At 38.3% G+C, this 17866-nt stretch overlaps 1 protein-coding gene across 1 annotated transcript; it reads right to left on the bottom strand.

The window, feature by feature from the left end:
* Positions 1-1053: 1053 nt before the first annotated feature.
* dcn (decorin) lies at positions 1054-14892 on the bottom strand. The gene is made up of 8 exons (XM_079453924.1): positions 14373-14892; positions 8513-8786; positions 4621-4733; positions 3611-3824; positions 3273-3386; positions 3056-3149; positions 2450-2588; positions 1054-2333 (listed from the first exon to the last, which is right to left on the bottom strand). Exons 1-8 carry the CDS (start codon positions 14820-14822, stop codon positions 2133-2135), a joined length of 1599 nt encoding a protein of 532 aa, XP_079310050.1. The 5' UTR covers positions 14823-14892; the 3' UTR covers positions 1054-2132.
* Positions 14893-17866: the final 2974 nt, after the last annotated feature.

Genomic DNA, 17866 nt, shown 5'->3' on the forward strand with positions numbered 1-17866 from the left:
ATAAAAGCTATTATTAACTAACATCCTAACAGTTAATCCCTGTGTTTAGAGTCTTTATACTGTGATCGTTGACTCATGACTGTTTTTAATTACATTTTTTGTAAAGTCTTCTTGTGGTTGATCCTCAAGCCACAATTGTCTGAAGTGGCGTCCTGAGCTCACACACAATTTTAACTATTGCATTTAAAAGCTGATCTGAAATTCAATACCCACAGTTAAAATAGTAGACTATTTCAGGAAATATAAAATGAATAAAACCACACAATTAAAAGGACTGAATGTTCTACTGCTCAAATAAAAAAATCGAACTTTTTTTAGGAGTTTATGTCTTTGGACGCTCTAAAAATGATGAAGTATTTTAATAAAAGTCAAATTGTGCTTCGATTTGACAGGGAGAGAAACTTAATAGCACTTTAATGTACAAAAATATATGCGATTTAGTGCTTAATGTTTCCACCTAAATCAATGACATATAATTTATTAAATAATAATTCATATAAATGATACAAACACAAGTTTAAATCGATGTGTTTGAGAAATAGAATCAAATGTGGAATCTTAACCAAACGTTTGCGAAAGATTTGCAAAATAACATTTTAGTGGTTCGGTCTTTAATTTTAAGGAAATTGTTTGATCTAATATCCGTAGGATAAAATAAGATTTAATTTATGTTTGTATATTATTTTATAAGTGTGTACTTGCACATTAGTGTAATATTCACGCATAGTGAATGTTAGTGTAGTTTATTCTTATTACTCATCTCGTTAAACAAAATCACATTTAACCAGAAAAATTATTATTAATATTAAATTCATTAAAAACATTTTTTATTGTAATAAAGAAATTTAGTAACATTTTCTGGACAAGGTCCATTCAGTTTCATTCACTTCAAACCCCAAAATATACCTGGAAAACCCATAAAAACACCCTGTGAGTACGGTGTGTGAACATTGAAAGCCCCCAGAAAGCTTGATGATGGGTTTGACTGTTTATTTGGTTCAAGACACCTGTGTCGGAGCCCTTAATGCACACAGAAAGAGAGAGAGAGAGAGAGAGAGAGAAAGGGATTACCTTTATTGCCGATATATTAAAGTCCAAACTACTGTAAGTGCTTGTGCTTCAAAGCATTGATAGGATTCTTTTATACAGCATTTATGTACAGCGTCTATACAAGAGACATTCCAGACTCTCATGAAAGCAAAGGAGGTGTCCACGTCCACCGTCTTCTTGCAGTCCTTCCAGACTGAAACACAGACATTCAACAACAAAAAACGAGGGGACAAGAACGAATAGCACAAACTCACATGTAACACCAAAATCATTAAGAAAGCTGCATAGAAAAGCATGCATATACATTTCTGGGAATCACTTTCGTCAAAACAAAAGCATAGTTTATTCTACATCTCAAAGAGCTTTGTTCACCTAGGTAGGGTGTTCTGCTCTTTGTTACATGGCAGCCGGGATCCAAGAAAACCAATGCATACAAATGTCACCAAAAACATCTGAATTGAGTCGAAACATGAATACAGCCTAAGATTTCAACATCCTGTCTTCCTCCAATTTCAAATGACTACAAGAGAGAGACGGATGTTATGCGAGTACATTTAAACAACATCTCAATACTAGCACTACACAGAAAGTAATAACTGAGTACATTCTAGTACACAAGCTCTTGTTTGGCTGTATTTGTTAGTTAACCCCTTGCGGCCCGCTCTGCAGGCCAGCTTTAGAAACATGGCTTAGGTCCAGAAGATCCAGAAGAAGCTAGAACGGACCTTCAAAACGATAATTTCAAAATACACTAATGCGTGTATGGGCAATGTGCGATCGTGGATACTCAAAGTGGTTATGGCTTTATAAATCTTTCTTTTTCCCCCTCCGTATAAATTGAAATTCAAAAACACATTTTCATATTGTGACAAAATGTATATGCATTTGGCTATTTGAGTACTGCTTCTAGGTGAGCCAAAAATATTGCAAAATCATGTGATATCTGTCCAGTATGTGGAAAATGGAGTCGACGTTTATTGTGAGTTAACTGACATTCAGACTAAGTTATGTGCTTGAAAGGATTAGGATCAGACAGGAAGAGGCGGGGTGAAAACAGTGATTGAGCCCTCTGATTGGACGCTCTATTTCTTCCTGTAGTTGCCCAGTTGGATGGCCGAACGGTCGAAGACGCAACGGAAGGTGATCGGCTGGATCTCCCAGTAGGACACTGGATTACTAAACAGGCTAATGCCTGAATACATGGCCTTCTTTGTGTTGTAGCCGGGAGGGCAGAAGTCTTCCGTTCCAACTGTGGCAATCTTGTTGGCATGAAGATAGATCACCTGCAGTTTGAAAGCAGTATATATAAGTGACCAAATGATTTAAGATCAATTTAGACATTTCAAGATTCTACATACCTGTCTGTTCATTGAATGTTTTTGCATGTAAAATCTCTCACCTGGATGTATTTGTGTTCCGGTAGGCCAGACGGGATGGCAGTAAGCGCATTATTGTCTAGATGAAGTTCCCTCAAATGAGGCACATTGGCCAGAGAGCCATTCTCCACCACACTGATCTCATTATGACTCAATCCCAGCCTGCAAATGCCCACAGGTAAATTATCAACAATTCTGAAAGCTGTATCACAATAAAGGCACGGTATTATTGTATTTTCCTTGTCAATAATGATTAGGATTATGGGGCCAACACTAAAACGATCTCTTACGCAATCTTCTCATAGTCGATTCTGAGTCAATTCCCCAGACGACTTTTATAACATTTTGGTTGTGATTCCAGTCTTGGGATCTAGGCATGTGCGGTGGAAAATCCTTGTAATATGAATGCTCTATTTTCTTTGTGCTATCCAAAGCAAACCGATCCATGCAATGAGGTCATGGGATCTGAGTCTCCATATGGGGCGTGTCATGCAATGTTAAAAAACAAATTATATTTAGTATATTATTTCCTCTATGGTGTTTTGGAGGAAGACTTAGGAGGCATATTTAACTGTTAAATGTGTCAAAGAGACATTAAATGAGAATTATAGTAAAAAGGATGCATTTACTTGGACAGGTTCTTGACGCCCTTCAGACTTTCAGCAGTAACTTTGGTGATCTTGTTTCCATCCAAGTGAAGTTCAAACAAGGAGCTGGGCAGACCTGGACATTGTTTTCGACAAGCAAAGATTAAGATCAAAAGTGTTTCATGGATACAATATGTATATTAAACCACAAAGCGGCAGAATTCATCATCCCACCCTTATTTGCAGTACAGTACAGCACCTTTGGGAATGGAGGTAATGTTGGTGTCAGCAATACGGATGTAAGACACCCTCTTCAGATCCGTGAAGGCTCCGTTGTCTACCCCATTGCTACTCAGAGGGTTAGAGCCAAGCTCTGAAAGAAAAGTAAGAGGCAGTTGTAAAAATGCATTGAAATCATGCATCAAATACATCTTAGTATAAAACACATGTGAATGCATGATGTGAAACCAATATTTGTTGCATTCAAAATGTTACTTCTTCTAAAGTGACACCTCAAATCTTACGAAAGCATGCTTATGAGTCCATTAGTGGCCAGCCTTAACTCTTTCATGAGCAAATAGTGACAAATATTCGTACCCATTACAATAACATTGGCCATGCCAGCAAAGGATGTCTTCTTAATCTTTGAAATCTGGTTCTCGTGAATACGCAGCTCCTGGAGGCTTTTTGGTATGTTAGAAGGAACCTCCTTTAGAAGATTCTTAGATAGGTAGAGTCTTTCCAGGTTGCCCAGAGAAGAAAAGGCCTTGGCGTGGATAATGGTGATCTTATTGTTTACCAGGATGAGCGTCTAAAGGAAATAAAAGTCGGAAATTAGTCAGAAACATCCTCAGAGAACACTATTACATATAACCTTGAGTGTCTTTCACTTGAATTTGACATTAAAAACCCTCTGGCATTCAGCTAAAAAAAGGATTTCCTTGGGATATTGAAATGATGACAGCTCATGTAACATTTTGGCACAGTTTTCTCCCTTTTGGTGCGGTTCACCAGATCCAAGCACCCAGTGGATGATAAGCTTAAACCACGAAACAAGTATCCGTGAAAGACTGCATATTTATTGAACCTCAGGAGGTTATGTCAGAGAACAAAACTGTGGATTTGCTCCAGAAGAGAACCATAACAGCTCTGCACCTGGGACCCCCACATTCCTCAGACCACAGATATCCACAGCTGAGAGAAGTTTTACTGGAAAGGATGGATTTTAAAATCCTTCGAGAAGTTGTCTGGATCATGAGTTTTGTAAACACGTGGTCTTGTAAAGTGTATGTGAAGATAACTCCAGAATCTTTTACAGCGTTAAAACAAAAGATCGCTGTGGTTGAATTATTGTAACACCCAGGTCCACATTTGGCAGACAAACGCCATCCAACTGTTTTCTCTGGATGCTAAGATTGTTTCTTAGTATGGCTAAAGTATGTGTTTCTGGGAGAATGGTTTTTAGTGTAAAAATGTTCACAAGTGGTTTTGATTTGAATTTTTTTATCTTGCTTTCTCTGTTCCTACGTCATAGCAAAAATGTTGAGGTCCATTTTAGGCAATTCAAAGAAAGAAATAGAGTAAATGAGAGTAATTTAATATCTCACTTGGAGACCCTTCAGGCCTTTGAAGTCATTTTCCTTGATCTCTGTGATCTTATTGTTCTGCAAATCCAGCAAAATTGTTTCCACAGGGATTTTTTCTGGAACAGCCTTCAAACCTGAGAGACACAAAAACACAAACAGTAAGATGACTTATCGTATGTGCTATTAGGTTGTGTATGTTTTCTTGGCGTTTTGCCCCATAGCCAAAAGCTTTTAATACTTAGCTAGTGGTTTTAAAATAAAACGGCCTACACACACTGACATTTTTTTAAGGATGTACAATTTGCTACTGAATCGAGTGGTTACATTCCTAAATTATGTTTAAATGACAGAATGAATGTAAACATTGGATTGGTCTTGGTTAGCCATCACTGTATAGATTTTGTAGAATGCATTTTTGTGTGCAAACTCCCTAAAGTTTCTTGATTCTGTCTCATGTACTAAATAAAACTATGTGCAGAATCTAAATTGCTTAAATGTTTCTCATCCAGTCAAACAATACTAAATAGAAGCAGTTGGCGCCTATAAACTGCTCAAATGTCAGTTTATAGGCAGTCAAATGCATTAAACAGAACATTGTGCATCAGTCAATATTTAATTTGCATGAATATGTTTGGACAAAAGACAAACAATTGCAACTGCCAAAAATAAATTTTACGCAGAAAGAAACTAGTGTTTGAGTTTCATTGGCTTATGATGGCTCACATTCTGCGATATTCTCATGTTTCGAAACAGCCCTGATAGTTCATGGAGTTAATCAGACGTCGCTCCAGGGCCAGATATCTTACAGTTTTCTTGGAAGGACTTTAAAGTGAGGACGGAATCGATTCAAGGGATATTTGATTTTTACAACATTGAATGACGACATAAATCAGCCTGCAAAGAAATCTGCAGTCTAGGTTAACATGGGTGGATACTGTAGTGGCAGAACTAAACCACATTTTAAATTCTCTGTTTGTTGTATCTTTAAGTGGAATGTATTTAAAAGATATTGAAAACACACTTTTCAAGCAAAACATTTTGGAAACAAAATGCTTTGACGTGTTTTGTCATTTTGGAAACTAAATGTTTTGACTGGACAAAACACGACTGTTTTCAGTCACATTCTGGTTGTCAGATGTATGTGATAAACTACATGTGGTTGCTAGGACACCTGTGTGTACTCGAGGGGAACTGACTTAAAAACACCCTGAAACCAGATGAAATAAAGACGAAAGATGGATAGGAAAAGTGAAGGCAGTCCTAAGAAAAGCTCTTGCATCATATGTTTGCAGATGACACTCTGATATTTCGACATTTGTGAGTGTCCAAACACTTTTTAGAGCCGAACAGTAATAAAGTAAATACATAAAAATACTTCTTCTCTAACAACTCAAAAAACTGTCATAAAGCACCACACAATAACATTATTTGTGTGTACATAGTCTTCTCTCGGCTCTCTTTGGATGCTTTTTTGAACCTGTAAATTATTTAACCACAAAAGTAAAAGAATGCAAAAGAACAGGAAGAGAACAGCCAGACATATCCCTGCTGGTGAGAAAGTTCTGCTGGGTTTGGTCTAATTTCCTATTTTTAATGAAAATCTGAGCATTCCATGTAGGTTTAAGAGTGTTTTATTTGTGCATTATACCGTATTATAAGAAGCTAACATGAAAAGTTTTAACTGGGGGGAAAGTCGATCCATAAGGAAATTATGTTTTTATCAAATTTAAATGACATCGATGATAACAGATATTCAAAATACGATGAAAGCGTGCAGCACATTTGACTACGTAAAGGGAAATCTTTTTAGTTTCCCAGTCTTTTGAATACAATGACCATGACTGCGAGGCAAACATAACTTTTAGAACGACATGCCTTTGTCTTACGCAGAGCTTTCATACTGTACAACTAGAAGACTTTCACTACAGCTACACAGAAGTTTATTACTGATTATACACCTCATTTATGCAACTTTTATGGAATTTTGTCTATTCTGGAGCTTGATAGCCCCGGGTCGACTTTCATTGAAAGGAATTGTTTTAGAGCTTCTCCATTTGTCTTCAACAAAAGACTTGGAATGACTTAAGGGTGAGTAAATGATGAGAAAATGTTCATGTTTAAGTGAGCTCTCTCTCTCTCTCTCTCTCTGTGGTCCCTTTCCTTCCATTACCTATCACAAGTATTATAATCATACTTCTGGTAAGTAAACAAAAATCACAAAATATAATGTCTGGTGTTCTCTTGTATCCGCCCTTAATTGGTAACAGATAAAACAGAACAAAAACCCACTTGAGCCCTTCATCAGACTTCGCTCGGCAGTTTGACTTGTTTCTGGGTTCCTGGTCTAATTCCAAACGGTTCTCTAAGCAGCTGCAGAGCTCTCTAAACTGGGTCACATATTTTACTGGAAAGAGTTGAACGTAGATGGAGAACAGGCCTGTCTGAACACACCTATCTCCCCCCACCCCCTTTTCCCGATCTGTTTCAAGCCATTTGGCATATGAAGAAAATGAGCCCTGGATACCAGAGAGACGGACTGCAAGAACAAACTATTTTGAAATCTCTTCTTTCTTTTTTCTCTGTTCCTTTAACTCCATCTCTTTCCATCTTTAACTCTTACTGCAAAACTCCAACAAATATTCAAATATCCTGTTCTCTCTCCTGGAGGTGACTGCAGAACGTAATGGAAACAGCTCTTTTCTAAAATGGTTGGTCTTTGTTTGCTGTAGTTCTTTTCAAACAAAGGTTGAGCCAGATTGATCTTTTGAGTTTTCTGTGAAAGCTATGCTACCCAAGAAAGCATGCATAATGTAGGACTCATAAAAAATGATGAACGTGCTAAATTTTGCTTGTTTTTAAATTTAAAATGAAAAAGTCAATCCATTAAATCGCTAATCTAAAGTAGTCTTGTTGTTTATCAAAGATATACATTTTTTACATGTAAAAACAATTATCAGTGAAAGGAACAAATGTTTTATTTCAAAACCAAACAATAGTCATTTTTATTTAAAAAAGTACATGGTTGTTATCCAATGGCAATGCTGCTTCTGTTTAGGGTCAAATCTGAAAAAACACTGTGAAATATCAAGATAAACATCTGGCGGGACACCTGAGGTGAGACATGAGGAACCCGATACTTACATGTTAAGTATGATTCCAAAGCAAATAAAACATGTGGGTCACAAAAAAAGTGACATAAACTTAACCTAACTCAAAACATTAGATAATCTCACCAACTGTTCTTTTATTTGGAATTTGCAGTGATCCCAAGGACGGGCCGGATTTACGGGAATAGAAGCAGTAATCCTGGAACTAACCTTATAAAATTGAAACTGTTTTAAAGACTAATATACACATGCATACGCCTGGGGATTCAATTAGGAAAACGAGGCAGCCGTCTGGTGGTTAATGCCTACTCAACTACGGAAGTAACAGCATGTGAAAACATTTAAAGTGGTTTTGAAACTGTGACATTGGTTATTCAATGATGACTCAACAATGGGCAGATCAAATAAAAAAGTGTTTGTACATGACGGCATGGACACCCCTACGCTGTCTCTGAAATAATGAAAGTTTTTACCATAAAGAAATTAACAGGTGTGAGAATAAACCCACAGGAGATATGAAAACAGTGTGACTTCTTATAATGAAACACAGTGTATGTATCACGTTTATTTCAATTCCACATGTCATCATTAACTAAAATTCATTTAAATCTTTGGTGTTTTACTATGTTGTCATAAACCAGAAAAATACACAGACAGGAAAGATAATCTTATATAGTGTATATCTGTATAGCTCACCCAAATACTTGTATATTCTGTGTTCTTAAGGTTGCTCGTTGGGTAAACTGTGCTTTTAAAGGTACATCCAGCAAGCTGTCTAGTCTAATTTATGTTATAGAGCAGTTTACCTAGATCCGAACACTGAGCCACTCGTAGGTGGCACTGGCATCGGAAGGGGCAGATAGGTCCTTCAGGTCCCTCGAGCATTAGATCCACTTCAGTCTCCTCTGTAGTTTTGGGAAGTTTGGGTTTGCGAGTCACAGGCAAGTCTGGACCATCTCCTGAGGCCGGCTCATCCTCCATCATGAAGTCCAGGAAGCCAGACTGACGAAAGGGTAGAGCCCAGCACACAGACACCAGAAGCAGGGAAAGACAGGCCGATTTCATGTTGCTAGTGAATGCCTGGAGCACAAAGAGGAGATGGGGTTAAAGGTCAGAGGTGATACAACGGGTGAGGTCTCAGCGTCTCTGGTGGTATTGGAGAGTGGTGAGTTGAAAGGTGAGAAGTCAAATGGCAGATGTAGGAAAAGTGAATGTGACTGTACATGCTATAGGCTGAAAGCAGAGTCTGAAAGCTGAAAGTACCGTTTTTTTATGGGAAAAAAACAATAGAACCCTGGCCAAAATATGATGGTTATAATGGGTTTTAATGGAAATTTTAATGGTGTCTACTGGTATGTGATGGATCCTATTGGTGGGATGTTATCTGGCAGATGGGAACCAATAGAAAAACATTAAATCCTATTGGAATAATGCCCAAAACACACTTTTTTAATGTATTTAATGGAAACCATTCATTTCTGTGACCGTTTCTATTCTTTTTGTGCAGCAGGACTATAAGGTCACTGGTAAATCTATAAGTGTACATTACACATACTGACAAACCACAAAATATTAAACGGTTAAACGGTGGTTGACATTGGAATGAGAGGTATCAAACAATTTAGGCAAACGCTGTGGACTGTTCAAACTGTTGATGTTTGACCTGGTTTTAAACTCCATACCCAAAGTCATCCATGCCTTTAGTCAGGAAGAATAAAACTGTCGTCTCTCTCAGACAGAGTTTTCAACGTCGTCCACATAAACATATGTCTGGGGAGGAGCTGCTAGCTGCCAAATGACTTGGAAATTGCAAAGTAGGTGACTCCCATAGCTGAGTTCAACATTTCAGGGTCATCTCAGGTCCATGTAATCAACATCCAGCATAATTACAGTAGATGAATGGTAACGGACAGTGAAAAACCACTCTGCTTATGTGCTTGAACTCTGGGAACCTGAGGATCTGACCTTGAAAGCCTCATCTGAAAAACAGCTTTTCTAAAGCAGCAGGAGTTGGTGATGCAGCTCAATGCACTTAGAGAGGACCTGTCTAGTTCGATTTGGGCCACGTCTGCTATTGAAGAACTGTAAAAAATGTAAGAGAGCAGGCTGAAAATCACTGTAGAGCCAGGAACTTTGTATTTAAAAATACAGAATCTGGTCTGAAAAGACCGACATGATCAATCTTGCCTTTCGTGAGGGAAGGTTATAACAGGAAAGTTTCAAGTTTCAAACTCCTATGAGTCCTATAAAACCCTCAAAAATAGGAAAAAGTGACTCCCACCTCTCACTGCAAAGTGACCTTCAACCTCAGATACATTGTGCATACTGAACCCATTTTCTGAGGTTTCTCCAGCGCCAACAACGGCACTACGATCGTGTTTCAAAAAGAACAACACACATTTTTAGGAATGCTGTTGCTGTTTTATTTAACAGCATTGCACAACAACAGCATGGCCTCTGATAAACTTGCTATTAAATGCATTACTATGTTCTCAGGCTTGTATATAGACCATTTATCATTAAAGGGGTCTCCATGCGAAATATATACAAAAATATCCCTCAGCACTTTTAGCAGAAACATTTATCAGAATTGACTTACAGTGCATTCAAGATATAAATATGGATGCATGTTCTCTTGTATTTGAACCATGACCTTGGTGTTTATCTTCTATACTGAGCCAAAGAATGAATATATTTCCCGCAGATATGAAGCCACAGTTCAAAGCTTGGTCAGCAGTATGAAAAGCCCTTTAGGCATTATATATTCCTGCTTTGGATGTCACCGTGACTGATTCTGTTTGCAAAGGATCATGGGAAGAGCTGCTGCTGCATTTTAGTCTTGTCAACAAACCACAGGCTGCTGTGAAAGCCAGGCAAACAAACTGATGGTGTCAGGGGAAACTTAACGAAAATCAGACCAGCTTTAAGAATAGATGCTTTGTGACAAAATGTTCCAAACAGTACATTCAAAAAATGTGTTGCTTGCTCCAGTCTTCCAATTCCATTGCCCAAGCAACATTTCAAGATCATGATATTTGTTTATAGAACTGTAGTATAAAGCAATATCGTATTCATGAACAGGGCTGTGTTTAGCTACAGTTGATATGCAGTACAACAGAACTCTTGTGATATTTCCCAATTATCTTGTCTTGGCACGATAGCTGAGCAGAATGTCTTTGGCTGGATCCAATGGACCAGAATCAGACGACTTAACGTTACAGTGATTAGAAGTTATTAGTTCAAAGAAATACATTTGAGATATGATTCATCACAGCTTAAGCCAGGCTGTTACAAGCCCTCAGCTTTGATTTTCCTCTGTCTGTGGGTCTGGCAACAGTCTTATCCAAGCGAAGTGTTTTACAGAACCCAGAATCAGCACTGGACGTTCCCTGGTCTTAAAAATGTGGGCTTTTAATAATCTAGAGGAAAAAAACAACAAATTAAGAACTTTCCATCTCACATTCTCTGTACTTATTTCCACTCAATCTTTTGGTTGTGCAGGACTTTAAATCTGGGTTGTCACAGAAGGTCTGATTTGTCTCCACAAAGAAATTGTTTAATAGAAGTGAAGTAAAAGGTGATGTTTGTTTTTGGTAAATAAGCACGATGTACTAAAGAACAGTGTGACTCAAAGAATGGCATTTACAGAATGGTCTTTCCATTTTAAGCCAACACAGAAAGATTCACAGAGTCCAATCTTTTTTTACACCCAACCTCATTTTATTTCTCTATTTGTTGAAAGCATTCCTTAACAGAAACCTATAAAATACCCAGAATTCCCCCAGAGTTCCAACAATGTTTTATCTGCTCATTCCAATGGTTCATGTTTCAAAACTAATGCACAAAAGAGACATAATAATAAAGTAGGCTTAGGATTCAGCTAAGCACACTGTACTCTTGGGCTACACCAATGTAAAAGGCTTTCAACCACTCTGCTCTCAGCGGTGGAACGGGTTCCAGACCACTAACCCACAATCCAAAGCCACTGCCAGAATACAATTAGACTTTCTCACAGATCAGAACTATGGATAAGCCCATCAAAATGGTTGCCATCAAAGGATCTATACCTCAAAGCCACAAAAAGTCATTCAAACACCGAACAACCAATTTTACGCTGGAGAACGTCTGATTATTTTGGCCCATGAGAAAATGAAAGAAATAACATTGGAGTTATTGACCATGATTGTACTGTCTTTATTTTAAGACTGAGAAATTGCATATGCAGTCCATCTTTATACCCATAAGTCTTCTTCTCTCTCTGTTTTCCTCCATCTGTCTCTCTGCCCTCTTTGTGACTCACTCACAAACTCGTATTTGCTTTTACTCTCTTCATCTCTCTAAGGCATGGATTTCATTTCGGTCATAAACAGCATTGCTTTGACCATGACTTTAAAACCAAAAGTCCAATATCTGTTTTCCTTAAATGGGTAAAAAGCAGCCTCCAGACCAGCATGCCCACCATTTAATGACTCTCTCTTCCTAACATCACAGTGTAACAGACACATGGAGAGTCGTGGCTTTCGAACACTTATTGCCTGCCCTGGGGACATTGTCTATCAAGGGAGGAAATGTTCTGTTACAGTTACAATTTAAGAGGGTTAATAGCCATACACAAGCAAAATATACCAAAAAAGGGGTGTTCCAGGGTTATCTCAAATGAGTCCCACAAATCTCTTATTTTACTGCATATACAACTCTGCATAAAACACATTTTGTAGGTTCTATTAAGGGAAATATTCATTCTTATTTCATCCTAACAACATTTCCTCCGAATTACAAATGTATAAAACAGATGCAGTGTTTTCAGACCTCAAATACTGCAAATCAAACAAGTTCATAGTCATTTATTTTTTTAAACAAACCTGAACCTACCCGAAGAGTTAAAAAAAACTAATTTTAGACGTAATAACATTGATTTCTATGCACAGCTTCCATGTGTCTTGGCATGCTCTATGCTCTTGCTTTTGTTTAGCATTGTATCAACCCTGAGCAGTGTTGGGCAAATTACTCTGAAAAAGTAATTTATTACTAGTTACTAATGACATATTCAATAGTGTAGGATAGACATGAAACCACTCTTAGTTCATTCAAATAAATAATATAAAACTACATAAAGTACGTTTATTAACTGACCAAAGTATAACAAATTTGAGGACACATCAAATTAATTATTTTAAAATTAGACTTACACTCACATATATTACACACAGTATTTACTTCAATTACATCAGAAGTAACTGTAATTAAATTACAGAAATAAGAGTAATCCCTTACTTTACTTTTTCAAGGGAAAAGTAATTAAATTACTTAGTAACTAGTTACACCCAACACTGCTCCTGATGTGTTTTTTTTCTTGAATTTTAACAGGCACTGTGACGGAATGGCCAGAATATGCATGAAAATGATTAAACATATATTTGGAGTAGTCTCCCAATTTTGGTGGACATCAGGTTAATAGGGCCACAGCATCATCTCAAAATCAAAAAGGGGTCCAATTTACCTTTGGTATAGTACAATTGTAAACTTTACTACAGTACATTGAAAAGTCTACTGAATTTAACTGGGTTGCCTCTCTCCCCCCACAGAATGTTTTGAGTTAGCTGGGAATTTTGCGGTGGGATTACCAGGAAGTGCCTTGTCAGACTTGCCTGTGATTGGAGGGAAGCTATATCATTACAGGATTAATAAAACACCGGTCCCACACTTTCATTCTGTCTCTCTATTTAACCTTCACAATAAAGCATTTCCTTTAGCTCATGTGGCTGAAGGCACTCTGGGTTCCAAGCCATGGGAAAAGACTTTTGGATCTAGTAGAGTCAAGCAGAGAGAGAGAGAGAGAGAGAGAGAGAGAGAGAGAGAGAGAAAGACCAGACCCCAAAATGTCTGTGCAAACCTCTTCACTCCACACTCCCCCTTTGCTATCTATCAGGGAAGATTGCAGTCTCGATAGAAATGTCGCTCTGTTTCGGGCCTTACACAGACTTTTAAAAATCTAAATGTCAAGTGGTTCACAAAAGGAAAGAATGCTGTAGCCTAATAAAAGAACGAACAGAGGGAAAATAAGGGTATTCAAAAAGTTAATGTTTTTTCACAACAGTGAGTTTGTGTAGGGTAGCAAAAAGCAGGGAAACTCGTCACACTTTGGTAAACTTAGAAAATGTCTCGCCCACCCTGTCCTCACCTCTCAAGCTAAAAGACAAATTACACCACCTAAGGGAGATGGGTTCATGTAGCATGCATTTGTAATCGATTACATTTACATCACGGATATGTGCATGAAAAATACAAATGGTTTTCCTATCAGAAGGCAAACAATAAAAAGTCGGCAAGTAACCAAAGCACCTCAAAAAATTCGGAGAGCTTTGAAATAAAACCCACAAACACACACACAGATGCATGACCTCATTTACCAGAACTCAGAACTATTCCTTCATCTTGAAGTAATTAAGACCACACAGCAATTTGCAATAAAAAGTTATACATCAGTCATCTTTAATCAAGAAGCAAAACCAATGCAAACTCTTAGATTTTTGCAAACCACCAAACCGACATTTCAAAACCACAAATCATAACTGCATCCTATCATTAACAAAAGCCGATCAAACTCTATCGAAATCCTCAATCGATGAGAAAGTTCTCTGTGAGTGCATGTGGAGTCGAGCTTACCTGCGAGTACGACAACCTTAGAGATGATGACCCACAAATCCAGAGAGGGCTGGAGCTGATGAGCAGCACGGCAGGCCGAGAGCTGATCGCTGTGTGGACGCCTGCAGCCAAGATCAGGCAGGTGTGCTCTGTCACGGGGGGAGGGGATGGAGAGAGAAAGACGGAGAGGGAGAGAAAGGAAAAGTGAAGGGGAGGGAGAGAGAGGGAGAGAGAGAGAGAGAGAGAGAGGGAGAGAGGGAGGGAGGGGTTGATTTCTTCGTCCCTCTCAAATGAGACAATTGGACAAGAACTTCCCCCCGTCTGGAGTGTTCCAAGTGCAGTTTGGAACAAGAAAAGGAGAAATAATGAGACAAAAAGAACAGCAGACAGTGAGATGCAGGGAAGGTTAAAGCAGGGAAAAGAATAGGACAGAGAGACTAGAGGTTTTGGATGAAAGGGTTGTTTTCCCATACTATGTCATCTGGTAAAGATAAGGAACCCAGGATCTCACCCATCCCGATTGAATTGAGTTTCTTTGTATGAACTGTTTTTTATTTTTGCATGAAGGAAACAATCCCCCTTTTCTACCCACCACACTTTTGTTTCTTATGAAACTGGAAACTTGTTCAATGACCCTTAACCCCAACCGCACTCATACACACACGATTTTCAAATCAGTGTCGGGCTTGTTTATTTGCACTGAGTAGCAAGCATGGAAGACCATTCAATGTAAAAATGGAGGGACTCGGAATGCAGGGAGAAGTTGGCCCATGTTCAGCTAGTTCCTGAAATCAAGTTCAAGAAACCTACTTTCTCATTTCTTTTCATGTTTCTGTGTTTCTCTGTTACTTGTTAAATGTGTCCTGATTGAAAGATTGAATTGGCAGGATTCAGACAGCCTAAATAAAATAAGGTCCATGAGGTTTGGGGATTTTTTTGTCACACATTCGAGAGATTTTATATGCTTGGATGGACGCAATTTTAGGGATTGATGATTTAAGGGCTTAGTCCGTTATTAGGCTATGAGATATGTCGGTATATAGGTATGCTTTGTTCGAAATAAGAGGCTGTTGGTTATGTGCCATGTATGTTCAGCCAGAAATTAATCCAGTTTATAATAGTAAAAAACAATGATGCAAAATGGATACGCCACATGGTGGTAAAGTTGTTTCCTGAAGTAAAGTTTCACGAATACTTGTAAATAATGTATAATTTCCCCAAACCCATGTTCTGATGATTTCTATTATTGGCTAAAATGAACCATACAAGCAGTTTAAGTCTACAAATGTCCTGCCACATCATAGCCGAGCTGTTGCACCAACATGAGCTTGCTCATGGTTACCTATACAGAAAAGCATTAAGATTTATGATGATGGAAAAGCTGGTGGGTTAAGGTAGACCTTGATCAAGGTCACTTGCTTTCTAGCACCACATCACAAATCTATCAAAAGATTTAGGCCCGGTTTCACAGACAAGGCTTAAGGCTAGTCCCAGACTAAAATGAATGTGTGGGTCTTAACACAATATAACTTGCACAGAAATATCTTAAAATATAGCAGTGCCATTGTTTTGTCTCAGAATGCACACCAGAAATGTATTATTCGAAGGCATTTTTATAAAAGTGAGATAAATATCTTAATTCAGCTAAGGCATAGTCGTGGTTTAAGCTAAGCTGTGTATGTGAAAGTTATTTTCAACCCAGCGTTGGGTCAAAGGGGATGAACACCACCGTTTGGTCATAAATTAACCCAATGGTTGGCTTCATTACCAATGTTCCGATTAAAGTCTGGAAGAGTGTAGTGTCTACAATCGCCTATGTGTTTGGATCACACTTTTTTCAACGAATCAAGAGATGTTTAGTTTGTTCACACCAATCCCTGTGCTACGTGTTAGCTACAAGGACACGTTGAGCCATGGAGACCCTGTGTGATTACTTAGTGGAAAGTTTGAAAGTTTGAGACTGCAAAATGGCAGGATATCAGTACAGGATATGGATGATGGCCTGTTCATCTTCCTGGCCGGCCAGCTGCCCTGGGCTGAGCTCAGAGTCAAGGGGCCTGGCCAGTGAACCTGAGACCACAGCCAATTGTCCACATTAAAACCCAAAAACAGTTGTGTGACCCACACCCTTCTATTTACACATTATATCCTTCTTACTCTCTTCCTTTGCCTCACTGTAACTTACTTGCTTTCTAAGACCAGTAAATACAAAATAAATGTATGCACCCTTTTAAGTCGATAAGTGTCGATTATCAACAAGCTTTGCTTCAGAAACACTGGACATCAAAAAGTGACCCAACACAAGCTATAAAGCCAATTAATTAACATGGCATGGGCCAAAATACGAAATTTTGGTTTCTAAACATCTTAAATTTGAATGGTTTTATGCTCTTAGCAGCCAAAAAACCATTGTACGAACCATATTGTGGTCGGCACAAACCATGTTTATCCTTGTGAAAAGTGAACCCGTATTTAATATACTGCAGAGTGGGTTGTGCTTTTCATGTTTTTTGAGGATGAGAGGATGTCATGCAATCTGTTCATGTTGGCATCTGCCTAAATTTACTGGATCTAGATCAATTGAATCAAATGGCCATACACTCTTGAACGTAACCTAATTTTAATTTAACAATATTATATGCTTTGTTTTTTTACCTTTTAGAATTGTTTGTTTAGGACAGACCCAGCTCCGGAGACCCTAGTTTCTCTGGGTTTTGCAAGAGAAAGAATAAATGACTATGAATTTCTCTTCCATATGGGCACTCTGCTGCATTTTCATTCCCTTCCCTTGAATCTGATCTCTTTTCCTGTAATTCATACTGGACTAATGAGATCAAAGCAAGTTACAGCTGTTTTCGACACCACGTGCACTCCCTAGAATAGTTGATAATAGGTCCTTTCTGCTGTCAGTGGCTTTTGGCTGTGTCCTTGCATTTAAGCTGTAAACTCTAATGTGGAAACTATTACACTAAATGTCAAGAGAAACAGAAGAGTATACTCATCCAAAGCTTTAAACCCACAGTAAAAAATCATACGAGTATGAATCAGTTCGAAATTCACAAAGTGTCACAAAGAACGTGTCCACCCACGTTCAGTTTCCTGTAAACCTGATCAGACAAACACTTTGAATCATTGCTATTGAAGTAAACTTTGTAAAATCTCACAGCATTTCAACAGTAAGTTACACAACGCAGCAAGTTCGATGACTCAACTTTTGTGAGCAATCTGGATTCAATCTCTGAACTGGTTCAAGTACAGAGTGGCAAGCTGCTCTGTCTGCCTTATGCTTGGCGTATCTACAGACCAGTCTCCAGACGTGAGATGTGGCGTACGGTAAGGGAGACCAAAATATGTTAGAATCATTAGAACCTGCAAGCAGAGAGCTGACCAAACCGCTGTGGTGTAGCACGATGAATCCCAAACCACTATCTCTGTTATTGCAGAACAGCTGCGCCACTTAAAAGGAATAAAGGGAAAATGATAAGGATAAAGAAAGTCGCAAAAACAATTTGAGA

Source organism: Barbatula barbatula (genome assembly GCF_947034865.1).
Source record: "Barbatula barbatula genome assembly, chromosome: 4".
NCBI lineage: Eukaryota > Metazoa > Chordata > Actinopteri > Cypriniformes > Nemacheilidae > Barbatula > Barbatula barbatula.

Bases quoted from the DNA above. Each gene is read 5' to 3' on its own strand.
- dcn (XM_079453924.1), bottom strand. From the start codon at position 14,822: ATGGGAAAACAACCCTTTCATCCAAAACCTCTAGTCTCTCTGTCCTAT. The intron at 3,150-3,272 runs GTGCTGTACTGT...AACAATGTCCAG, and splicing joins CATTACCTCCATTCCCAAAG to GTCTGCCCAGCTCCTTGTTT. The intron at 2,589-3,055 runs GTAAATGCATCC...GGGCATTTGCAG, and splicing joins GGCGTCAAGAACCTGTCCAA to GCTGGGATTGAGTCATAATG.